This window comes from Hipposideros armiger, unplaced genomic scaffold (genome assembly GCF_001890085.2).
Source record: "Hipposideros armiger isolate ML-2016 unplaced genomic scaffold, ASM189008v1 scaffold_8, whole genome shotgun sequence".
Taxonomy (NCBI): Eukaryota; Metazoa; Chordata; class Mammalia; order Chiroptera; family Hipposideridae; genus Hipposideros; species Hipposideros armiger.
This window is the reverse complement of record NW_017731358.1, coordinates 7598469-7624726: the sequence shown is the minus strand read 5'-3', so window position 1 is coordinate 7624726 and position 26258 is coordinate 7598469. Positions and strand designations below refer to the sequence as shown.

At 39.8% G+C, this 26258-nt stretch overlaps 1 protein-coding gene across 1 annotated transcript; it reads right to left on the bottom strand.

Annotated features, from left to right (window-relative positions):
- Positions 1-102: 102 nt before the first annotated feature.
- Positions 103-25685, bottom strand: HCLS1 (hematopoietic cell-specific Lyn substrate 1). The gene is made up of 14 exons (XM_019652947.1): positions 25421-25685; positions 22478-22561; positions 21869-21942; positions 15556-15685; positions 13542-13652; positions 12008-12062; positions 4642-4752; positions 3915-3970; positions 3203-3272; positions 2380-2591; positions 1846-1950; positions 1110-1317; positions 890-958; positions 103-701 (listed from the first exon to the last, which is right to left on the bottom strand). Exons 2-14 carry the CDS (start codon positions 22559-22561, stop codon positions 565-567), a joined length of 1422 nt encoding a protein of 473 aa, XP_019508492.1. The 5' UTR covers positions 25421-25685; the 3' UTR covers positions 103-564.
- Positions 25686-26258: the final 573 nt, after the last annotated feature.

The following is a 26258-nucleotide window of genomic DNA, read 5'->3' as shown; positions in this document are numbered from 1 at the left end:
GAGGGGGTCTTCTGGATATGCCTGAAAGAGGGGAGGAGAATTGGAGCCATGAGAGGCAGGGCTCTTGAGGCTGCACCAAAAGCAGTATTCACCTCAGCCTAGTCGTGAAACATAATCCCAATTTATTTCCAATTATAAGACTGGGTAGAGAAAAGATATCTCTGCAGGGAAGGAAAGTGGGCAGACAGCACCACCACGTAAACCAGGCAATTTAGACATACTTTTTCAGGTAAGCAAATCGGGACGCTCAGAGCTAAAAAAAAAACCAAAAAAACAAAACCAGAAGGCAGAACTTGGGGTGTTAGAGGGAGCATTCACGGGCAAGGAGGCAGGACCACAAGATCATGTCTACGAGCTCATTCAGGATAGAGCGGACACTGAAGAAGAGCCCCTTCCTCATGGTGTCTCTGCCCCAAGCCTTAAGGGACAGGGAGAGGAAGTCTGTTTAGAACCGCAGGTAACTCATGACATGCTATTGGAAACTTGCAGCAAAATGAGGAGGGGGGTGGAGGTAGAGCCACTTTGGACATGGGACGTCACAGTGCAGAATACAGTGAGGGCCGTTTACTGGATAAGGTTGACATAATTTGCAGGAAAGAGTCCAAAGCGGTCGTGGCAACGTCCCCGCCACCAGCCTTCATCCACCATCTCAATGTCAGTGATGATGTCATCTGGATCGAAGGAAAGCTCATCACTTCCCTCTGGAGAGAAAATCGATGGGATATTAGGATTGTCAGACAGGAATCCCTCCATCCCTGTGCCCACTCTAAACCTCAGGAAGGGAAATAGGCCTGGTCTTCTTGATGCCAAGCCTGGACCCTTCCCTGACCCCCATCTCTTGTATCAAGGACCTTTAGGCACCCGACCCCTCAGACCACTCCCAACCTACCTCCTTGATAATCATACAGGGCTACAGCTGAGAGCCCAGCTCCAGTCCCAGCTGGGCAGCCTGATGATCCTGCATTAGGAAAAGCATAAATATGGCATCACCCACACACAGAAGGAAACCAACAAGTTTTTCTGAGTAATGGGGTCATTCCTCTTCCTCTTACCCTCCCCTAGACCTGACGAAAACAGGAGCTGCTTCTCCTCTGCCCCCCACCACTCACCAGCCAAAGTGGAGGGATTCTCAGGCTCGAGCACATCCTCGTAGTCTCCCTCTTGTTCATCATCCTGCCCATATTTGTCCATCTCCCCAACATCCTCATAGTCATTCTCAGGCTCAGGCTCAGGCTCTGCTTCATACACTGGCTCTTCTTCCTCCAGCTGGAGGCCTTCCAGGGTCCTGGGGGGCAGGGCTGGGGGCTCCTCATCATCCTGGGAAGAGAGCGTGGAGCAGGATGAGTCGCACTCCCCAGGAGCCGTCTCTCCAAAAACTCCCAATGGAGGACTGCTAAGGCCCCACCCATCACCATCCTACCACTTCTACCCTCCATTCTTGCTTCCATCTAACAGCCTCTCCTAGGGAACACAATCATTCATCCATCTTCATTCCTCAACCTCCTCCCACACCTACCCACTCAAAACACCTACCAAGAGATGATAGAAAGGGAATGCAAAACATGTGAAGAAAGAGAAAGTGGAAGGCAAGTCAGATTCCTTGGAAGACCAAAAAAACAAAAGCACATTTTTGAAGCAAAAGCACATAGTTGGAAATAGCACAGCTAGGATGACCAATTCTGCTAGGCTGCCCGGGACTGGGTGGTTTCCCAGAATGCAGGACTTTCAGTGCTAAGAACGGGACAGTCCCAGACAAATCAGGATGGTTGGTTACACTGTATGGCCCACCTTCCTAGGACATGAGGAGATAGGGAAGGGGCACAGAGTCTTTGGGGCTCTGCTTACCTCTGGGGGTTTCTGCCTTGAGGGCAGGGAGGGTACTGGGTATTCCCTGCTGGTTCTCACAGGCTCGGGCTCTGATGATGGACAACTTCCTGCTGGAGGCCAGGCCTGTGGAGAATGAAGCATCACTCTATAAGCAAGCAAGCCTCCATCTTATCTCTTACAGTGACCTGGAACACCCCCTCTACCTCTGCCAATCCAAATCAAACTCATCCCTCAAGATGGGCACCAACCTGAAGTGGCGGCTCCTTCCTCTTAGTGAATTCTACAGCAATGATCGGCTGCACTGGCTGGTTACCTATCTTCTGTCATACTGTGTAAATCTCTTTTTTCTCCCTAACGTTCTGGTATATATGAGGCCCACACTCAACTTACACACTCAAACTGAAATCTTACTGAAGACAGGGACAGCACTGATATAGATTTTGCTTAACATAAGGAAGCCTGTGCCTTATTTTCTACTAATAATTTGAACAATTTAGACTCCTGTCTGGGGAAGGAATGTTGTATGTGGATCCCAGGGCTCCAAGCGCTCACCTCTGAGGAGATTTTCTTAGGCAATGGGGTTGGCACCACTGGCTCTTCCATGGTGGCTGCTGGTTGCGGAGCCTCATGGCTCATCTTTACCAGGGCCTTTCTCTCCTGTTGCTGCCTGGCCATCTGCTGTGCCTTCTCTTCTTCCTCCTGCTTCTTCTTCTCCTCAGCCATGGACTCGAATTTTGCCTTCAGCCCACGGGCACCACTAGAAGCTATAGACACAGGCAAGAAGAATTAGGGTTCTCTTGGGTCTAGGAAAGGGGCAGGATTGAAGGAAGAAGAAGACTCAGTTAAATATCCAGGAGAAGAGCAGATGGAAATGAGACTCATGGAAGGAAAGATAAACAGGTATTGATGCAGGAACAAGGGGATTATAGGAGGATTGTGTAGTCTTGAAGTCTAGATTTCCATATAGCCAGGCCATGCGATCTCAGACTCTTGTCCTTTCTAAATCATAAGTCATTGTCCTCTAACTTGCATCCTTCCTTGTACACATTCCTTAAATATGTATGCCCTCTAACCACCACCCACCGCCTACTTCTCATCCCAAGCCCTTAGCCCTATGTATTCTTCCCAAACGGCTCCCCATCCCTCCTGCTCTGTGTCCTCTGCTCACAGTTCCTTTCCCACTGTCACTCTGTCTCTTTATCCACTTAACCTAATTTTTCTAGGACAGAGGATCTGGGAATATAAGGACAGGAGTCAAATCTACCTCAGCTAATCTAGGTAGCTAAAAGCATGGAGGAGGTAGTCTAGGGAGAAGAAAGAATGAGAAGGGAGAAGCAGTTAATGAGCATAAAGAGAGGGAATTGTTAAGACTCACCAGCCTCTATGGGGGTCGTCTTCTTATAAGCTGTGGTTGGGGCCTCCATTTCATTGAAGCCAACAGCACTCTGCAGGAGAACAGTAGATGTGTGGGGAGGTGGTGGTGGTGGTGGTAAGGGAGTGGTAGTGACTCAGAAAGCAGTACTGGGGATTGGGGCCACTGTAGGAAGTATACCTAACCATTTGCTCTTCAATAGTTGGACAGGGCATTCCAATATTGTTGTTTTATGGCAGAGAGGGGTAAAGCAGTTCTAAACTGGTGGTCTCAGCTCCCCTTTTTGAAAGTGCAGTGTACCTAGAATCTCATGTCTCCAAGTCCAGTTGCCTGGAATGCAGCAGGGCCCCTGGGCAATGCATGAAGAGGAATTGGTATAGAGGAGAGCAGTGACATGGCGTGGGAAGGGACTAAAGATAGGGTTAAATGATGCCAAGCAATCAATGAAATTTTACATATCACCTTTCCCTGGAGTTTTTGTGTCTCTCTGTCTCTCTCTGCCTCCCTTAAGTTTCCTGAGTTAAAGCTCAGGCTTTAGAAAACATGCCTATTAGATGCTGAGGGCAGTCAAGGGGGAATGCAGGACACCGGGAGAACAGCTCAGTACACCTAGCCTTTCCTATCCTTTTTCCGTCTTTACCTATCACTCTTGTCCATGCACGTCCAGTACAACTTAGGAAACTATTCTCGAGAAATTGGTATTCTGGTACTTTACCTTATCCACTCGGTCTTTCTGGATTCCATACTGACCACCAAAGCCCTTGGCATAATCTGCAGGATGGAAAGATCTGAGAGTCATAACAGGAGTTAAAATGCTGGAAATTGGCGGGAAGAGGGAACAGGGGGAAGAAAAAACCAGAAGACAGGAATGTAGAAAACAGAGAGATGGATGAGAAACTGTGAGAATCAGAGGATAAAGAGAGGCATGGATTGGAAGACAGGGAAAAAGATGGGGGTGGGGAGATAAAACTTGGGAGAGAATGAAGGGGAGGGAGATGGGAAGAGGGAAACATAAAAAGAGGGAAGTGATAGAAAAGAAGAAACTGTTAGGGAAGAAACAGGAAAAAATAAGGAGAACCATCCAAACATCCCCTACATATCCCAGGGAGGAAGGAGACCTACCTGTCCTCTGTGAGGCAGAGGGCTCTTAAGACTCATAGCCAAACCATGCTCTTGCCATCACCAGCCTGTCTGCCTTCATCCCTATCTCAGTGATCCCTTCTCTTCCCTTTTGCCCTGCTCCTAATCATGTTGTTTTCCTCTCTACCCCTCTTGATGTCCGACCCCTACTGACTCCCACACACATAACTTACTCTTCACCCCACCACTTCCACTGCACATCTGCCCCTCTGTATGCTGGGTCCTCAGTGTCAGCTCACAGAAAGGACAGAAGAAGGGCTCCATGCTCTCTGTGATCTCCCTCCTCTCCAACCCCAGCTTACCTTTTTGGGACTCGTGTTTCTCTGTTTCTCCTTTGTAGTCATATCCCAGAGCCGCCTTGTCCCGTTTATCCTTCTCTACCCCATAACGGCCACCAAAGCCACGGGAGTAATCTATGGTGAAAGGAGCAGTCATAAGAGCCCACTTTCAGCCCACAGGAAAGTGCTGTTGAAGAGACAATTCAGGAGGAATGGCTGCAAGGCGACTGGGGCCAAGGAAGAAAGCAGGGCTTGAATATAGGTGAATAAAGAGAAATGGTGATCTAAGCCATCTTTTGCTAGCTTTTATTTAACATTGTTCACTGTTTTTCTCTTTTCCTCTCTCTGTTACTTCCATCTCAAGATGAGAAGATCATTTCAATTTTCTTTCTTCAAGGAAGGGGAAAGTATAGAGAGTGTAAGGAGAGACTTCAAAAAAAAAAAGCATATCCATATGAAATGTATGTCTTTCTCTACTCCTATATAAACACTTAGAAATGTCAGCTAAAATATAACAATCTTTATTATTTTGTAATAGTGAAGCTCAAAAGAAAAGAAGAAAAAAATTCCTGGCTTCAAAACCAAATAGATGAATCAAATCAGTAGCTATAAGGGTTATTATGAGGGGACATCACCACAAAAACAAGGGTGTTTTAAGTTAGCACCTAGGGTTAGGATGTAGGGTATGGGGTTCTAATTTTTATATAAGAACAGGGGACTGAAGAGCAGGAAATAAGTCTCTGTCCACTCTATAAAAGAGCTCTTGAAAAATTGTACTCATCCAGGGAAATGGTGGGGGGTTTATAATTTGCTCAGCATTGGTAGTGGGGAAATTTACCTATGAGACTTGAAAACTCCAGGCCTACACATGAGAGTATGGAATACAAATATCCAATTTTACACTGCTTATATTATACAGGAATTCTATGCTGAGAAATTAATTTAAATACTGTTCTAGGGAAATATATACCACAGAAAGAGTAAGCATCAGAAAGGTGGCATGAACATGAGACAAAGTAGACCTCAAGACAAAATGGAATAGAGAGATAAGAGAGACAAAATACATGATAAGAGAACAATTCATCGGGAATATGTATGGTGGTATAAACCTACTAAAAGAATTAAAATTCATGAAGCAAAAACTGACAGAAGCAGAAAAACACAGACAAATTTATCATGATTAATTGATAAAAAGTTTAGACAAAAGAATCTAAAATCTAAAGAGGGTCCAAACATTATCAACTAACAAAACCTAATTAACATTTATAGAATACTATACCTCCAAACTGCAGAATACACATTTTCCTTTTAATGTACATTAAACATACACTAAGGTAGCCCATATGCTGGTCCATACAATAAGTTTTAAAACATTTCAAAAGACTGAACTATTAGACATCATATTCTCTGATCATAATAGAATTAAATTAGAAGTTAATAATAAAATTATCTAGAAAATTACCCCAATACTTGGAAAATAAATAACATACTTCTAAATAAACCGTGGGTCAAAGAATAAATCACAAAGAAAATTTGAAAATATTTTAAACTGAATAAATGTTAAAACACACATGACACTGTGGGATGTAGCAAAAACAGTGGTTAGAGCGAAATATATAGTTTTAAGTGCCTGTGCAGGACATAAAGGCTTAAAATCAATTATCTAAGTTTCTACCTTCAAAAGCTAGACAAAGAAAAACTGAATTCACATTAAAATGAATGAAAAATAATAAAGGTAACAGCAGAAATCAATAAAATTTTAAAATCCAATAAACAATAAAGATGAGCAAAATGAAAAATTAGTTCTTTAAAAATGATAATAAAATTGATAAACTTCTAGTAAGAATAATCAATTAAAAAGAGAAAAAACATAGATAAACAACATCAGAAATGAAAGTGAGCATATCACTACAGATCTTACAGAGGTTAAAAAGAAACTTAGAGAATAACATACACAAATTTATGTCAATAAATTTGACAACATAGAGTAAATGGAAAAATTCCTTGGAAACACAATATACCACTACTGACTCAAAAAAACTTTAAAGATTAAATAGATCTATCTGTATTTAAGAATTTAATTAATAATGGAAAAAAATAAAGAAAAAATGGTCCATTACTATTAAGACCTCTGAAACTTACCAGCAGTAAATATAAAACTTCTCTGGGAAATTTACTGAAGCTAGGGCATATGAAACTTCCATAAAACAAATATCTACCTTCCTTACTAAAATAAGTTCACAAATAAAAATTACAACCATTAAAGAAATACATAACCATGAGAGAAAGCAGATTAATAAAAAAGAAGAGTTGGCATCCCCAAGATCTGCAAATAATGTAACAATATGAAAGTAACTTAAAAAAATTTTTTTAAATAATTCAAGAGCTTAAAGAAGGGGAAGAAACATAATGAAAGCAAAAGGACAGTATAGAAAAAGCATCAGCAGATTTGCAATAGAACCAAAGGGGACTTCCAGAAAAGAAAATATCTGAAAGAAAGTTAAAAATGTAATAGGAAATAATTAAATACAGCTGAAGGGAGAATTAATGAACTCAACATAGATCCAAGGGAGTTACTCAGAATGCACATGAGGAGATAAAGAGATGGAAATAGAGAAGCAAAATTAAGAGACATCAAGAACATAAGTTATCAAAATTTTCAGGATGCAGTAAAAGTAGTGCTTAGGGAAAAATTTATAGCAGTAAATGAATATATTGGAAAAGAAATAAAGAGTAAAATAATAATCTAAGTTTCCACCTTAGGAAGCTAGAAAAAGAAAAGTAAATTAAATCCAAAGTAAGCAGAAGAAAATAAATAAGACTTAGAGCAAAAATAAATGAAATTTAAATCAGCAAATCAATAGAGAAAAATCAATGAAACTAAAAGCTGTCTTTGAAAAGATCAATAAAATCAATAAGCCTCTAGCCACGCTAAGAAAAACTAAGAGAGGACAAAGTAATAATATAAACAAAAGAGGGGACATTACTACAGATCCCATGGAAATTAAAAGGATAATAACAGAATACTATGAACAACTCTAGGCCAACACATTTGATAACCTAGATGAAATGAGCAAATTTCTTGAAAGACACAATCTGCCAAAATTCACACAAGAATGAATGATTTGAATAGGCCTATATCTATTAAAGAAATTGAATCCAAAATTAATAATCTTCCAAAACAGAAAGCATCAGGCCCACATGGGTTCACTGGTGAATTATACCAAATGTTTAAGAAAATATCATACCAATTCTCTACAATATCCTTCAGAGGATAAATGCAGAGGGAATACTTTCTAATTCATTCTATGAGGAAAGCATTACTCTAATACCAAAACCAGACAAAAACATTATAAGAAAGAAACTACTGACCAATATCTCTCATAAACAGATTCAAAAATCCTCATAAAATATTAGCAAATTGAATTCAACAATGTATAAAAATAATTATATACCAGGACCAAGTAGGATTTATCTAAAGTATGCAAGGCTAGTTCAAAAGTCGAAAATCAGTCAATGTAATCCATCACATCAACAGGATAAAAAAGAAAAATCACACGATCATATATCCATAGGTACAGAAAAAGCATTTGACAAAATCCAATGTTTACTCATGATAAAAACTCTCAGTAAACTAGGACTAGAAAGGAACTTTCTCAACTTGAAAAAGATTACCTATAAAAGCCCTACAGGTAACATCATCCTTTTATTTAAATTAAATTTGTTGAGGTGACAGTGGTTAGTAAAATTACATAGGTTTCAAGTGTACAATTCTGTAATATATCATCTATATATCACATTGTGTGCTCACCACCCAGAGTCAGTTCTCCTTCCATAACCATATATTTGACCTCCTTCAATAGTAAAAAACGTGAAACATTCCCACTAAGATCTGGTACAAGACAAGGATGTCCCCTCTCGTCACTCCTTTTCAACATCCTACAGGAAGTCCTTAATAAAGCAATAAGTCAAGAAAAGAAAGAAAAGGTATACAGACTGGGAAGGAAGACATAAAATTGTCTTTGTTCACAGATGACATGATTGTGTAGAAAATCCAAAAGAATTGACAAACTCCTGAAACTAATAAGCAATTAGAGCAAGGTTGCAGGATATAAGGTTAATATACAAAAGTCAATTTCTTTTCTATATACCAAAAAACAAGTGACATTTCAAATTAAAAATACAATAAATACCATTTACATTAGCACCCTCAACAAGGAATACTTAGGTATCGGTCTTTAAAAACTGTACGAGATCTATAAGAGGAAAACTACAAAACTCTGATGAATGGACTCAAAGAAAAACTAAATAAATGGAGCGATATTCCATGTTCATTAATAGGAAGGCTCAAGATTGTCAAGCTATCAGCTTTTCCTAACTTGATATGTAGACTCAGTGCAATCCCAATCAAAATCCCATCAAGTTATTTTTTTGGATACTGACATCTGATTCTAAAGTTTACATGGAGAGGCAAAAGACCCAATAGGCAATACAATATTGAAGGGGTAGCCATCACAAATTTGGAAGGCTGATATTAGCCATCTTCAAAACTTACTATAAAGCTACAATAATCAAGAGAGTGTGGTATAAGTGAAAGAATAAGCAAATAGATCAGTGGAACAGAATAGGGAGCCCAGAAATAGACCTCCATAAACATAGGCAACTGAACCTTGACAAAGAAGCAAAGGCAATGCAATGGAGAGAAGACAGTCTTTTCAACAAATGTCACTGGCACAACTGACATCCACATGCAAAAAAACAAAAAAGACTTTAGATACAGATATTATATCCTTCACAAAAATTTACTCAAAGTATATCATAGACCTTAATGTAAAATGCAAAACTATAAAACTCCTAGAAGACATCACAGGAGAAAAATTAAATGACTTTAGGTATGGTGACACCTTTTTAGATACAACACCAAAGACATAATGCATGAAAGAAGTAATTGAAAATCTGGGTGTCATTAAAATTAAAAACTTCTGCTCTGTGAAAGACATTGTCAAGGAGGTGAGAAAACAAGCCATAAGCTGGGAGAAAATATTTGCAAAAGACACATGTGATAAAGAACTGTTATCCGAAATACACAAAGAATTCAAATCTCAACAATAAGAAAACAGCCCGATTAAAAAATGGGCCAAAGATCTTAACAGACATCTCACCAAAGGAGATATACAGATGGCAAATATGCATATGAAAAGATGCTTTACATCATATGTCATCAGAGAAGTGAAAATTAAAACAATGAGATATCATTATACACCTATTTCTATGGCCAAAATCCAGAACACTCACAACACCAAATGCCAGTGAGGATGCGGAGCAACAGGATTTCTTATACGTACATTGCTGGTGGAAATGGCACAGCCACTTTGGAAGACAGTTTGGCAGTTTCTTACAAAACTAAACATACTCTTAACATAGGATCCAGCAATTGCGCTCCTTGATGTTTACCCAAAGGTGCTGAAAACAGGTCTACACAAAAACCTGCACATGAATGTTTATAGCAGCTTTATTCATAATTGCCCAAACTTGAAAGAAACCAAGATGTCATTTAGTAGGTAAACAGATAAATAAACTATGGTACACCCAGACAATAGAATATTATTCAGTGCTAAAAGGAAATGAGCTATCAAGTTATGAAAAGACATGAAGGAACATTAAGTGCATGTTACTAAGTAAAAGAAGCTAATCTGAAAAGGCTACATACTATATGATTCCAACTATATGACATTCTGGGAAAGGCAAAACTATGGAGACAGTAAAAAGGTCAGTTGCTTCTAGGGGTTGTGAGGGGTTGGGGTGAGGGATGAATGAATAGGCAGAGCACAGAGGATTTGGGGACAGTGAAAATACTCTGTATAATAGCGGTTCTCAACCAGTGGGTCGCAACCCCTTTGGGGGTTGAACGACTCTTTCACAGGGGTTGCTTAAGACCATTGGGAAACAAAAAGATATTTACATTACGATTCATAACAGTAGCAAAATTACAGTTATAGAGTAGCAATGAAAATAATTTTATGGTTGGGGGTCACCACAACATGAGGAACTGTATTAAGGGGTCGTGGCATTAGGAAGGTTGAGAACCGCTGCTGTATAATATTATAATGATGGATATATGTCACTATATATTTGTTCAAATCTATAGAATCCAAGAGTGAATCCTAAGGGACACTGTGGACTTTGGGTGATTATGATGTGTCACTGTAGATTGGTAAAAAAAAAAATGTACCATTTTAATGAGTGATGTTGACAATGGGGAAGGCTATACATGTGTGGGGATGGGAGTATATGGTAAATCTCTGTATTTTATTGTAAACTTAAAACTGCTCTAAAAAAAAAGGGCTGTCTTAGAAAAAAAGAGAGAGAGACATCAAGAAGAGAATGAAACACTCATCTAATGTAAGTTCCAGAAGAAAGAATAAAAGGGAAGAGAGGAAAGCCTCTATCCAAAAAGAAAATGCCTGAGAACTTTCCATAATGAAAGTCACTTCTCAGATTGAAAGGAGTGATAACTCTCATATAGAATTTTTAAAAATAAATCCAACACCCAGACATATTCTGATGCTATTTCAGAATATCAGAGACAAAAATAAAACCTTTTGTGAAAAAAAAAACAAGATAGAGAGGACATATTACAAAGGAATGATGACACAAGACAGATGCCAGAGACAATGAAATAACATCTTCAAAGAGATGAATGAACAATGAAGAGTGGAACAAAATAAAGATAAGTTTTAGACAAAGCAAGGGAGTTCTTTCATAGACTCTCAATGAAAGAATTATCAAATGATATGCTTTTGCAAGAAGAAAATAAAAAGGCAAGGAGGAAACAGGAAGCATGGAGGAAACAATGAAATACAGCAAACAATGAACTAGGAAGTTGGTAAATATGCAGGTCAGTCTAAAGAAGCATTTACTAGATAATAATAATTATCAAATTTTGTGGGGTTTATAAACCCATAGAACCAATATAACGAACAACAATAATTGTCCAGTTGGTATAAAGAATGTAGAGTATAGAAGGATTGTCATTAAATTTTTCTATATTTCCTATGTAACTCAGGAAGAGATAATAATTAGTATTAAATTTAAGTCAAAGATGCGTGTTGAAACTTAAGGATAACCTCCTAAAATAAAGGAATAGAATACATTATTTTCAACCCATTAGAGGAAAAACGGAGACTAAAGAAAACTTGATCAATCTCATAGAAAGGGATAAAGGAGAAAGAAAGAAACAAGTACACACGTGGATTTAAAAGTAAATAAAAGAAAGAGGAACTGGGCCATGGAACTAAACAGAGTTGATGGCAGCTGTTGGGAGTTGACATCTGTCTGAGCAGAACAGCAGGGCAGTCATGTTACAAAAACTGAAGTGCAGGGTACTTGCCTTTCTGAGATGTGTGTTTCTCCACTTCTCCTTTGTAATCAAAGCCAACTGCTGACTACAAAGAAAAGGAGAGAATCGCTTAGAGTCGAGCTGACAGTTTTTCCCCTTTCTCACTTACCCTTCCTCCCAACTCAGCCCAGAGATTCGTATACAGGGGCTCAGGACTGAGTATGGGGGTTTAATGATAGTACCCTGGCAGGCTGGTAGAGAGGCAATGTGCTACAGAGCAATGAACACCTGGACACAGAGAGCTCTACATTCAAACCCCACCTCCCCTACTTATAGTTGTTTCACTTTAGGCATGTCCTTTAATATTTGAGCCTCAATCTCTTCCAATGTAAAATGAAAATAGGTGTAACTGCCTTTTTATCCTCAACTGTAAATGATAAAAACGATCCTTTTTCATCTGGGATATTGTCAGAACTAAATAGAGGCAAGGTATATAAAGTGTCTGCATTGGGTCATTCAATAAATTAGTGCTTTTCTTCTTAACTCTCATGAAACTAAAAGGAGAGAATAGCTAGAAAAGTGCCTTGTAAACTACAAAGTACTAAGTGCATGTAAGAGATAGTGTCCTATTCCTAACTGATGATACCGTGCCTCGTCTTGTCCCTTACACAGCAGCAAAAACCCAGAGATTGAAGGCACCCAGGAGAGTCTGGATTCCAGCTGCTCTGGGGCAGGATACATTTCCTTTTTCCTTTTAGGATGTTTTTAAATTTTCTGGGTTTTCTGCCCTACAATGAAGTAACATCTAACACTTAGCTTTCAGGATTCAGACCCTAATAAACAACTGAAGGTTAAAAAAAAAAAAATCTTAGCTCGCTGTGAAGGAGATATCCTCTATGTGTGCAGTTGCAGGGCAAGAGACACTCTTCTGTACCATAAAAATTAGAGAGATAAAAAAATCTGAGGTGTGATGCTGAGAATGTCAGAGTTATCAACTGTACTCTCCCAACCAACCACTCTGTCATCTGTAATCAGACTGTCCTTTTTTCTCTCTTTAAAATAACTTTCTGTTTTATACCAAGAAACCTTGAAAACACCTGGACTTCAGAGATTCGGTGCTAAATCCTGTGAAAGGTAACCTTGACCTTCTAGAAACATGGTAGCCCTAATTAGTTGTCTTACTCGACTATTGGCTGCCATGGTAATCACATTTAAGCTGACATCTCTGTTTTCCTGAAAGGCATAAATTTTTATAAGGTTTTGATGTTTGACCAAAAGAGGAGCTTTGGATTTTCCCTCTTCTCTCTTCGTGGTACAGATATAACAAAAACCAATGGTTTGAGGAATTCCTTATTCAGAGTTTGAGAGTCTTTGTCTCATTTAAATTAACACCTTTCAGCTCAGCATGCGGCCTCTAACTGACACCAAGGAACTTGCTGAGTGAGGTCACAGGGCCTGTCTTCGTGATGGACCCTACTTGAGTCCATGCTCTGCCTTTCCACAGGAGAAGCACAGACCCACATTCAAGGGGGAGTGTTGGTAAGCCCCACGTCATCTGTGACATGGGGAAAGAGTTGTCACTTACCTTGTCTGCCCTGTCCTTCTCAACTCCATATTTGCCCCCAAAGCCTCTGGCAGCATCAGTCTGAGAAGAGTGCTTCTCCACCTCAGCGACATACTCATGGCCCACAGCACTCTGAGAAAAATCAAGGATGGAATAAGTGACAAGATAAAAATGACCATGAAAAAATAAAATGATATAGAGGTGGGATGAGATGTGAGACTACAAGAAATTCCACTCTGGGTCAGAATCGCAGCCTCTGACAGGGGTGCAAAGGAATACGTGATGGGAGAGCAAGGAGACTTTTTCTGGAGCGTTGCGCCCATCCTGATTCTTTTTTAATACCATTAGGAACCCATCATGCAGAAAACTCCCACAGGATAGGCTAGGAACCAGAAGGCTAGAGATTAGGAAGACAGAGCAGTGGCTAAACCAGGAACAAAAAGAGAGCTAAAACAAGGGCTTTGTGCATCAAAATAGAGACGAGTGTAGTTACTGCAGAGAGACCAAAGGGGACTGACTGGATGCCATAGCCGGAACGAAATATTTTACAAAAAACAGCCAGGCACTTTTGTTTTAGATCTTTGCTCCTGCATGACGATCAAAGTTCAGAAGTGCCACCTGAGTCCTGATATGTAACAGTGACTGACTCTTTACACCAAAGCGGTTAGTAGACAATGCTATGAGTAATGCAAGATGGCATATAACGTACATCTTTTCTATTCCCTTCCACTTTTAACTCCACCTACTGTTTTATTTTCTATTTGGTTTTAAAATATATGTCTCTTGTAATATTTAGATATGGATGCTTAATAATCTGGATATTGAATAATACTTCCAACCAAATAATGATGCCTTGGAGAGTCTCAATTAACAAGAAATTAGAAATTTCTTCTCCTTCCTCCTATATTTCCAATCCCATGCTGGGACAATCAACATTAACACAGAGATGGTGCGAAGCACTGTGCTATATGAGCTCCCGGGAGCTAGTTTTGCAGTATTTTTGGATCTGTGTAGGTCAACTCTGCTTGTTGAATTTAAGAATGAATGACTGCGGGGTGGCCGGGTGGCTCAGTTAGTTAGAGCACGTGCTCTTAACAACAAGGTTGCCAGTTCAACTCCCATGTGGGATGGTGGGCTGTCCTGCCCCACCTCCCCCGATAACTAGGTTGAAAACAGCGACTGGACTTGGAGCTGAGCTGCTCCACAACTAAGATTGAAAGACAACAACTTGACTTGGAGCTGATGGGTCCTGGAAAAAACACATTGTTCCCCAATAAAGTTAAAAAAAAGAAAGAAAAAAAAAACCAAATGACTGTTTCTATTTTACTTTTTTCCTAGGAAATTTGTGGAAGAATATAATGCCTATAATACACTTTACACAATGTTGAAACAAAACATTTCTTAAGGCTGAACTAAAGACTTTCCTTGGATTTTTAAATTTTTTTCTCCTTGAAGGTAAGTTTTTTTCTTACAGGAATATATCTCTCTGCCTTTGAGTTTAGGAAAGTCAATGGAAAATATGATTCAATATACAAGCATTTTTTTATCATACTTTTATAGTATCTAATGGAAAAGGAAAAATAATATTCATATTTGAGGGCTTCTACTGGATAAATTCACATCAATGTTATTCACACCTATGTGCACATCATGTAAATAATGCATAATACATACAAAAAGAACACTAAATATACAGTAAAAAAGTTACAATATAGACAAAATATACGAACATATAAAGCACTAAATAATTTTAAAACATATTTTCCCTTCTCTTCTTGTGCACCCTGTATCCTTGGTCTAGGAGTTAACAGTGTGGCTGGACCTACTAATAGGCCAGCCCATCTCTAGTCTTGGCTCCCACTTTCCACCATCTATATTTATGTGTTGATAACAGGGGGAAAAAAAGACACAAATAATATATGGACATTCTGTTTTAAAGCCCAAATGAATATTGTACTTTTGAACAAGTTTTAAACCATGAAACCAACAAATGAATCAATCTTTATTTTAAGCAACTATCTTCCTTTCAGCTCACCTTGTCCATTCGGTCTCTTTCCACCCCAAACCGACCTCCATAGCCATGGGATGCTTTGGGCCCTGATTCCATCTCCTTCTTCTTGAGAATGCCATGCTCCTCTGAAACTTTGTTTCGCAGCTGGTGGATGCTGGAAGTAAACACATGTCAGAGAATCATCTAACACAGGGAAGTCAATAAACCCTCTTTCCCAGGGAAAAAGCAGAAATCTTGAAGTGTGTTCTATTGATTTATTTATTATTATTTTTTTTTAGCTGAGCCATCCTGTCACCTGTTGGCAGCTCAGTGGCAGCTCAGCTCAGGCTGGGAATTGAACCGGCGACCCTGTTGCTCAGAGCTTTCACTCTTGAGCGAGCTCTTAACCAACTGAGCCAGGGCTGGCCGAGTGGCTCAGTTGGTTAAGAGCTCACTCAAGAGTGTGAGCTCTGAGCAACAGCAGTTCGAGTCCCGGCCCGAGCTGGGTTGCCACTGAGCTGCCAATAGGTGGCAGGATGGCCCAGCTAAAAAAAAGAAAAAAAAGAATATTAACTAACTGAGCCACTTGGCTGGCCCTTGTTCTACTTATTTTTAGCAATAGCCTGAGCCCCCAAAGTATACCTGTGCTGGGTCTGGGAGTAAGAGATTGGTGTGACTTGCATACCATAGCCTAATTTAAACTTTCCATAGCCAATAGTATTTCTTCTAGTCTGTAATTTTGCTCACTAAATAACCTGCTGGTATTTAGTCCCATTTCTCATGTTCTTAAATATTAGAGGCCAATACCTATATTCTAGTAACTGAGAAGTTATTTTCCTCTCTGAATGGATTTGCTTTCTAACAATTAGGTACTCTATCCCAAGAAGCACAAAAAATATTCATATACCCTTTTACCCACACTCTAGTCCTGGGAGTCTACCTTAAAAAAATAATTTTAAATATGGCAAAATTTAATGTCTAATGATATTCACTAAAACATTGTATATAGTAATAGAAAGAACGAGGAAACAATTTATATGGCCAATAACTAGAGAATAGTTAAGTAAATTGCAATATTACTAGTATCCAATATTTCTAGTATCCAATGGGATACTAGAAAGTCATTAAAAATGATGGTTATAAAAATGTAGCATTGGGAAATTTATCTACAGATGAAGTATTTTCTTGTCAAAAATGAATGCCCTTCACCCCCACCCCAAATCTGATAATTCCTGAAAGAACTAAAAACTAATACAACTCACTCATCACTAATTGTTGCAACGGGTTCAAATTGAGGTTCAAATAACCTTAATTCAGGGCACCTCTATCCTTAAGAGAGTGTAACACCAAAAGGAGTCATTCTCCTTACTTCACTTCCATCTTTATCGTGAGGGTAGATAGCACCTCTGCATATCTGTTTGGCCTGAGGATATGAAGCAATAACTCAGCACTGATAAGTGACAATCAGGACTGATATATAAGGATCCCTGGGGATTCTTAGGAACATTTGGGCAACAGAACCGTAAGTTAAAAATTTGACTTCCTACAGCAAGAAATGGAGGTTTAGGGAATTGAGATAGTGATGTTACTGAATTTCACTCGCTCAGGAAAACTAGATACATTGGTTACAGGTGGAATGGCCATCTTACAGCAGAAATTCCCCTCTTTTGTGGAAGAACAGATCCATCTGGCGGCCTTGTAGTATAAGCCAACCAAAGGCCTTTTAAAAAAGCCTTCTCAGCTTCAGTCACAGTTAATTTTAGAAAGTTGGATTTGAACCAGGTGATATTAAGCTAAGCGCTGGAAGAACCCTCTGTTCCCATGCTTTCTCTAAACCCTCTGGCAGCAGGGAAGGCAGAGATCCTGTGTTGCTAGTTCATCAACACCAACACTTGAGATCCGTCTGTGTCAAAAAAGCTGTTGGTTCCAAGGACATGTAAATGACTGATAGTTCCCAACCCAAGTAATCAGGTGAAGAATGAAGACTATGAGGCTAAACATTACTTTTAAATGGGAAAAGTCTGCACATTTTTAATGAGCCCAATGATTGCTACATGGATCATAACTATATTATAGTTGAAACAAGTTTTTAAAAGGGATTAGAAAATGAGATTCAGGAATATCCACCCAATGGATGACAGCAAGGCTAGTCAGAGGATCATGCCAACAGACGGTATAATTGCAATAAAAATGTTGGGGCCAAAGAAGAACAACTTTTTATCAAATTCTTTAGAATATAGCTGAAGCCACTCTAAATAGATCTTAGTTATATCATTCCTTCATTCAATAAATATTAAGTATTAAACTTTTGAGTGTGAGGTACTGCTAGGCCCTGAAGGCACAAAGATGATTGATGTATGGAGATAGTGGTCAGGTGCAAGAGACAGAAGGAAACAAAAACCACACTTCAATGTGCTTAGCGGCACCCCAAAGAAACTTTTGACACACGAACTCTGAGTTGTCTATTTTAAGTTTTAAAACACCTTGGAATTGATAAAGCCATGCAATTTACAGGGACCCAAGTGAAATTCAGAAACTAAAGGATGAGCTAAGAGAAGGAACAGATCTAGCTGTTTTTATTATAAAAGTAAAAGCACAAACGTAACTCAGACTATAAAATTTTATTCACAGGCTATAGAATCATAGACGTAGAAAATCCTAACAAATCTACAAAAAAGGCACTGCTAGAACTATTAAGTACATTTGGCAAGGTCATAGGATGCAAGGTCATGATCAAAATCACTTTTATTTATATACACTAGTTGTCGTAGACATTGGAAATTGAAAGTTAAAAGTAAATGACACACCAAATGAAATAACAGGAAATATTTTAGCATAAATTTAACAAAATATGTACGTGCAAGACCTGAACACAGAAAAACATTTCTGAAAAAATTGAAGAAAACCTAAATAAATGGAACTATACCCCATATTCATGAATTGGAAAACTCAAGATCATTAAGATGTTAGTTCTCTCCAAAATGATATATTGATTCAATGCCATCCCAATCAAATACCAACAAACATATTTGTAGAAATTGACAAGCTTATTCTAAAATGTATGTGGAAATGTAAAGTCCTGGGATAGTAAAAGTTTTTTTTTAAAGAACGAAGTTGGATGACTATTTGATTTCATGATGTATCATTAACCTACAATAATCAGTGCAGTGTGATATGGGTCAGGACAGACATATAGATCAGTAAAATTGTCTACAAATAGACACCCATGTGTGCCAGGTAAGTCAATGGGGAAAGAATAGTCTTTTAATGGGGTTGAAATAATGAACTATTCATACGGGAAAAAATGAAACTGAATCTTTGCCTCACACTGTACACAAAACCTAATTTGTTCATAGACTTAAATGTAAAAGCTAAAATTATAAATCTTTTAGAACAAAACAGAAAATTTTCACAATTTTGAAGTAAGCAGAAATTTCTTAAGACACATAAAGCACTAACCAAAAAATATTTTGAAAAATTAGACTTCATCAGAATTAATATCTTCTGATCTTCAAAAGGTGCCATTAATAAAATGAAAAGGCAAGTTACACTCTGGATTAAATATTTGTAAAACACATATCTCACAAAAGACTTGTGTCAGAGTATATAAAGACCTCTTAAAACTATATAAAAATATAAACAACTCACTTTAAAAGTGAAAAAAAATTTAACAGACACTTCAAATAAAGATATGTGATGATACATGAATGGCACATGAAAAGAAACTCAATAAAATTAGTCATCAGAAAAATACCATTTTAAATCACCACATACCCACAAGTGGTGTTGAAATTTAAAATACTAACAATGCCAAGTATAAACAAGAATGTAGGGCAATTAAAACCCATACATTATTGGTAGAAATGAAAAATAGTAAATTTCTATCAGAAAATAACAATTTGGCAGTTTCTTAAAAAGTTAAACACACAATTATTCTATGACTCAGTAATTCTGCTCCTAGGTATTTCCCAAGAGAAATAAAAATATATGTCAACAAAAGGATTTGAACCCAAATGTTCATGACAACTTTGCCTGTTATAGCCCTAAATTGTCAACAACCCAAAATGTCCATGCACAGGGTAATGGGGAAACCACACAATGGGATAGCCATACAACGGGATACTATTTGACAATGAAAAGGGACAACAGACTGATACACACAAGACTGTGGATGGATCTCAAAAACATCTGCTGAGTGAAAGAAGACAGACACAAAAGAATACATTCTGTATTATTCCATTTACAAGAAATCCTAAGACAGGCAAAGGTAATCTGTAGTGACTAGAAGCAGACCAGTGTTTACATCCAGGCAGGAGTGGGGATGGGGTACATTGACTCTAAAGCAACACACGAGTATGAATGGGCAAGGGTGGCAAGAAGAAGATGGAGGAAGGGGCAACAGCCCTTGAAAACCAGGCAGTCCCTAGGGAACGCTAAGCTGCCTGGCCCAGGACTCCTCTATACAGTAGATGAGGGGTGGATAGGATCATTTAAGCCATTCACCAAATTACCAAACCACTCCCCAAGCTAAACTTATTTTAGGCAGACCTAAAAAAGAAAAAAGATCATTATATGGGGGAAGGTAGGGAGGTTAGTGTGAACCACAATCACTTCCTTTTCCTGCTTTGAGTCATCTTAGCTCTGCAGCTACTGTTCTCTTCAACTTCCGCTCTTTCCCAAGGACCTTACCGATTCCCATCTGACCTTAAAGATTGGCTTAGCCCACCCACCCTACCAGAGGGAATCCTATAGGACTTAGTACTGGAAGGTCCTCGAGAGGTCTTTTTGATCCCTATGACAAAACTGAGTATCACAGAAGAAAAGTGACTTATCCGAGGTCACCTGGCTAGTCACTAGCAGAGATGGGGCTTTTACACCTCGGCAGCCAGGGTAAATGGGAGAGGAGTGGGTTTTGTGTAAATGTCCCCACCATTTATTCTATCATATATAGATCCAGTTAGGCTAATAAAGAAACATCCAGGATCACCAACTCCATTGGTCACAAGTCAGAATAATGTATGTACTGGATTATGCAACACAACAAGTCCACATAAACACCACTTAGGAAGATTGTCATCTCTTTTCATGTTTATGTTAGGATTTTAGGAAGAAAATATGATTAATCTATATTAGAAAAGAGAAATAACATTACTGAGCTGCTGAGAGGTGCTAAGTATTGCACTAGACATTGATATGTATTAGCCCATTGAATTCTGCAGGGTAGCTGTTACTGTCCCCATCTGATAAACAAAGAAGTTGAGATTCAGAGAGGTGAGGTGTCTAAATTCACATTGCCAGTAATGGCAGAGCTGTGAATTGAGTCTAAATCTCGCCAATATCCATAAGGTCATGGTAGGGATTTAGGAGTCTTCCTTAAAATGTTCTACTCCTATAACTCATGAGACAGGCACTCAGAGGGAAAGCAGAGTTTGTATCCTCATCTTAACAGTTCTCAGGATTCTAGGTCTGAGTGGCCTTTACTCAGAAAAGAAAAGAATCTTAACTTTTTTGGGGGGGAGAGCGGTGATGTTTGAGCCTATAGAGGCATCAAGAAGCTTCCTGCATGACCCTGTTCCATTTTTTCTGTCTTGATAACTACGTTCAAAATTGCTTGGTTTGTTTAAAAATAATATTTATTATGGTTACTTAAGATAAATTATTTATGTCTGATTAAACAATGTGTAGTTCTGAATATAATCAAATTGTATAGTATTTTCAAATTGTATAAACATGTGCCAAATTTTCATAGAGTGTTGTTTGTGCAATGTGGTCATCCACTGACACTTTCTAAATCTAGGGGGAAAAGTGTAAAAACACTGTTGTTAGAGTGTATATGTGTGTGTGTGTGTGAAGTTAAAATGGACCTTAAAGTGTTATTAATTTTGCCAATTTGTGTACAGTTGTCGATTTTTGCTTTTTTATTCTTGCTCTTGTTATACTGTTTATTGTTTCTATCTTGCTTTTAATATTTGACATTCTGTACTGTCCAAAGCAGTCAGCCCTGGTTAGATGATCCTGAATAATCCATGGAAGAGAAGACAGATAGATAGAGATAGATGAAAGATAGATAAATAGATAGATAGGTAGATAGAGAATAGATAAAGTGATACAACTTCAGCATTTGAACCATGTCCTCTCTGAATCCCTGATAATATTGGGAAATAGGAGAGGCATGAAACAAATAAACAATGACACATACATGAACACACAGAGACAGATTCAACCAAAAAATACAAAGATATATAGACATGAACTACTTTATCTCTTTCCTTCCACCCTCACCTTCCCCTAAGTCTCTGAGTTTGCCTTGGGTGCTTTCCTCACCCCTTCCCCACTCCCCAGTTCTTCTGGCACTTACTTGATATGCTCGGTGCGTCCAGAGCCCTCAATGGTCTTGGCTCCCCACCGTTGCTCCTTCTCAGAGATGTCATTCTGCAAAGACGGCATTCAGCAGTAAGTGATGGAAAGAGATGTGCCACACCGAGAGAGGCCATGCAACTGACACACATGCTCCCAATGTCGCCTGCATCTGCTTCCTCCTTCAGACGCCTCTGTTTATACCACCCTCACCGCCACGTTAAAATTAAATTGGTGAGCTCTGAAACCACCCTTCCTACTGCATCCCTTACACTATCCCCTTCAGGTCTCCTGTAACTCCTGAATCCCCCCAAATTACACATGTCCAGCCCAGATCCCAGCTCATAGGCCAAAGGAGATCCAGGTTAGCCTGCTCCTTCAGCATAGCCTGTCATGGCCCATCAATCACAATGTCAAATTCCTCTGCACCTGCTTGCTTCCATCCTCAACGCCAGATATCATGCATGTCCCACTCATGACAACCATTAGTTTCACCATGAGGGCTATCTCAGTCCCAGACTGTCATTTTCTAAGCCACCGCAAAGGTTACAGAATAGCCTAGATGCCGCCTCTTTTTTCAATGTCCAAGCAAAGCTATTTCCAAACTCACCACAAAGTCAGGGTCTGTGTCCCAGTCATCACCCTGTGTCTCCACGGAAACAGATACATCATGGCCTACTACAGCCTTCCACATCTAAAAGTAACAGAAGATGGGAATAATTAGGGGCAAAAAATCAAGAGGAGGGAAAACAAGAATGCCAAAGTCAATGACATAGCAGCTCAATGCTTCTTGCCATCCATTGTTTTTTTAGAAGATATTAGAAGCTGAGGCAAAGCAGGTGGCAGTTTTAGGAAAGTTAGTTAGATGGGGGGTGAGAATGGGGATTTATTTCAGACAAACCAACATGGCCTGGGCACACCTAAGTCTGGAGAGAAGTTGTTATGGCTGTAGGTAACACTAAATAACCTGGGTGTCAAAACTGCTGGGACCATTCGTGTCAAGAGGCCAGCCAGGCAGTGGCTTGAAGTGGTAATCAATGTGGGGTGCTAGAACATCTCTAGAATTATAGCACCATTTCATTCACTTTTCTACATATAGCTCTTTTTGTAGCTGTCAAAATGTATATTGGTCCAGCTCCTGATAAGAGAACATCCCTACTCTTCTCTACAACCTGCTTAACTCTACTGAGAAATTTTCCAACTTCAAGTGCAAGCGCTGTCTCATCTCCACTCAGACCAGCCACCAAAAACAGCTACATGAGATCAGTGGGGCAGTCAGCTGATGCCTATACTGGATAAAGCATGGGGAAGCATTATTTGCTGGGAATAAGTCACTTATTCTTCAATTTTTAAAAACAATTCAATTATATTCCTGAAGAAAATAACTGACTCAAAAATAGCACGTAATAAATCCTGCATTTTGAACATTAAGAACGATTAGATTTTTATTAACTAAATAAAAGATAAAGAACTATTTAGGGACTGGCTGAGTGGCACGTTGGTTAAGAGCTGGCTTGGGGTGCCAGCTCTGAGCAGCAGGGCCCCGGTTCAGATCCCACATGAGGGCCAGTGACGCTGCCCTCTACAGCTAAGATGGTGAACAACAGCTTGACCTGGAGCTGGGCTGCCGTGAGTCCCGGGTGATGGTGTAGGCTGCAGCCCTGCTGCAGTGGGCTACCATAAGCTACCGTGTGTGGCCGGCAGCTGGTGTGAACGGCCAGCAGCTGGTGTGAGCTGCCAAGAGCCACTGTGAGCGACCGTCCAGAGGCTGGCGACCGATCTGCCTCAGCTGGGAAGAGCGCAATGATAATACCAACATGGGCCAGTGAAGCAACGTCCTCCACAACTAGACTGAAGAACAAAAGGACAGCAACTTGTCTGTTCCCCTTCCCCCAATTCCCCAATAAAATCTTAAAAAAAAGGGGAACTATTTAGAGAACACCAGTTTGAAGGAGTACCAAATTAGTATTCTACTGGGGCATCCCCAGTGTTTCCACTGGCCGGGCCGGTCGTGCGTGGGGAAGAGCTGCATGGCTGCTCTGCATCTGCGGAATCCTGTATCTTGGTGTGAAGAGGGAAATACGGCCAATGCTCATCTGCTCTGGTGGTGGCTGAGTCTTCTGGACGCTGACATCACTTGTTAGCTGGCAACTCCCCTGCCCATCCCACCGCATCGTTCCCTATGCTTTTCACTGTCTCTTAAGAGTCCCTCTTCCAACCACTCCTAGGATGCTGTAGTATTTCCACCCAGGCCTGCATACTCTCTGATTTTTTTTCTCCACTGGAAACTCTTCCACGCTCTTTGAAAAACCCCTTGGAAACCAGCCCAAGGGAAGTTTGGGGGTAGATTGGTTATAAAGAGATGCAAAGAGGACACTGGAGAAGTATTGACTAAGTCAGCTGCCCTGAGGGATGAATCACTGCCAAGACCAGCTCTGCCTTCCCTTGTGGGGCAACAATTATGGACAGGGGCGGGCAGGTAGAGGAGATCTATGGTCCTGCTTCCTGGGCTGCTCTGCAACCAAAGTACTTCACACAGAAGACTGGAAAGGAGAAGTTTCTGAAATATTCATGAGCAATAAGGAAGCGATGAGGATCGATGGTACTGTCCTCTTTCTCGCTCTTCCTCTAATAACTCTCCCATAAATTTCCCATCCTCATGTATTTTTGAGACAAAAAGTTTCTGACGCAGACAACTTAGTATCCTTGAGTTACTGGCAAGGAATAGGGAAGCCAAGTGGTAATGTCTAGAGATGGGAGACTAGAGAGTAACCTGGTGAAGCATGGTGCCCAGGTTATCAGGCGCCTTCCAGTGCCTCATCATAAGGCTACCTTAGAGCATCTCACAGACTGGGAGTCAGAAGAGCACTTCAGCTATTACTAAGCTCCTGTGCGAACACGGGTAAGGGAATCAACACAGAGTATGTACTTAGGTACCAGCCGAGGCAATTTACAAATATTAAATAATTTGGTAAACCATTGAACATCTCAGATACTCAGTTTTCCCCAATGAAAAAAATAAATGAAGAGGTTAACTTAGCTAATCTATAAAGTCCCCTCCATTTCTGACATTCTGTGATTCTGTGGTCCTACAATCACAGAAACTAGCCCTGGTGGAACCATCGTGTCGCCCGGCCTCCATCGGCTCTTGGCTGTCAGCACTGGTGCACATTAGCAACGACTTCCTGATCTGTGACAATGTCTTTTATGTGGGTTGTCTCTCCCCACTAGATCAGAGACTTTGTCTTCACCTCCTGTGGTCCTCCTCCCAACTCAGTGCCTTAGGGCAAGACCTTAGAAAGGGTTGTAGACTGTCAGCAGAAACTGGGATCCTGGATGGCTGCTGAATCATATTCCCTGGGCTCCAGCCCCCCACGTCTGTTTCCCTCCCCAGATGCTCATTATCCACAACTATTCCCACCCAAACCTTTGGGTTCTAAAAAGTTACAGCACACTAGCAGTGACTTTCTCTCTCACCAAGGACTAAGTCAGGTAGGCTCCTCTTCAGTTCTTGCCCTGGCTCCCCTACTTTCCCACCGTTCGAAGTACTCACCTCCGAGAGTGCGATGTCAGCTCTAAGCTCCCAGCTCTTCACGTTGTCAACACTCTAGCTGCTGCCACTTCTCATCAAGAAAATAAGTTTCTGCTTCAGTTCCGTATTCAGGTTTTCTGTCATTTCCTGCCACCGTGTCCTCACAGTTTACTTCCTGAAGTTTGAGTCAGTTCCTTCTGCTTAGGCACTTAAGTAAAAAAGGATTAAATGCTTCTATGCCTAGTCTTTTTGCAAAGCCCTGAGGGACATGGGGAAGTAAAAAAAAAAAATGCTGCTTTTACTCTGAGTTTATAGTCTGGTCAGGGAAGCAAAACATTCAACCAGAAAACATAACAAAATTCTGTAGGAACAGCATTTGTCTAAAGAGGTAGACAATTGCATCATAATGTTATAAAAAAAGGAATGTAGGCAGTTTGGTATGGGATGAATTAAGCAAGAAAGGCTTAATGGGGAAAATGATTCCTATGTGGATCTTGCAAGACTTAAAATCATTTTTACATTACCCACAGCACTTAAAACTGAGGTTTGCATATTATAGGTGTTCAAATAAATATTTATCAATTGAAATTATGGAAGGGAATAAATTGCAGTAGAAAGGCAAAACATGGAAGGAGAAAGTTTCAGAGATTGTTCAGAGGACAATGAGGAGTCTGAGCTAACTGGTAGAAAGACTTGGTTCCTGATAGTAGGAAGATGTCTGAGAGAACTAGGCGGTACCAGATGATGGAAGGTCTTTGTGGTATTCTGTATTACTGTTCATCAAGATTTGGTGCTCCTCCCTTCCTTCTTAAAGTCAGATTTGCTCGGGTGATTTGTTTTGGCAAATGAAATGTGAATA

Excerpts from the sequence above, each read along its gene's own strand:
- HCLS1 (XM_019652947.1), bottom strand. The coding sequence starts at position 22,561 with ATGTGGAAGGCTGTAGTAGGCCATGATGTATCTGTTTCCGTGGAGACA. Across the intron at positions 21,943-22,477 it reads ACACAGACCCTGACTTTGTG|AATGACATCTCTGAGAAGGA; the intron begins GTGAGTTTGGAA and ends CCGTCTTTGCAG. Across the intron at positions 12,063-13,541 it reads AGAAGGACAGGGCAGACAAG|TCAGCAGTTGGCTTTGATTA; the intron begins GTAAGTGACAAC and ends TTTTCTTTGTAG.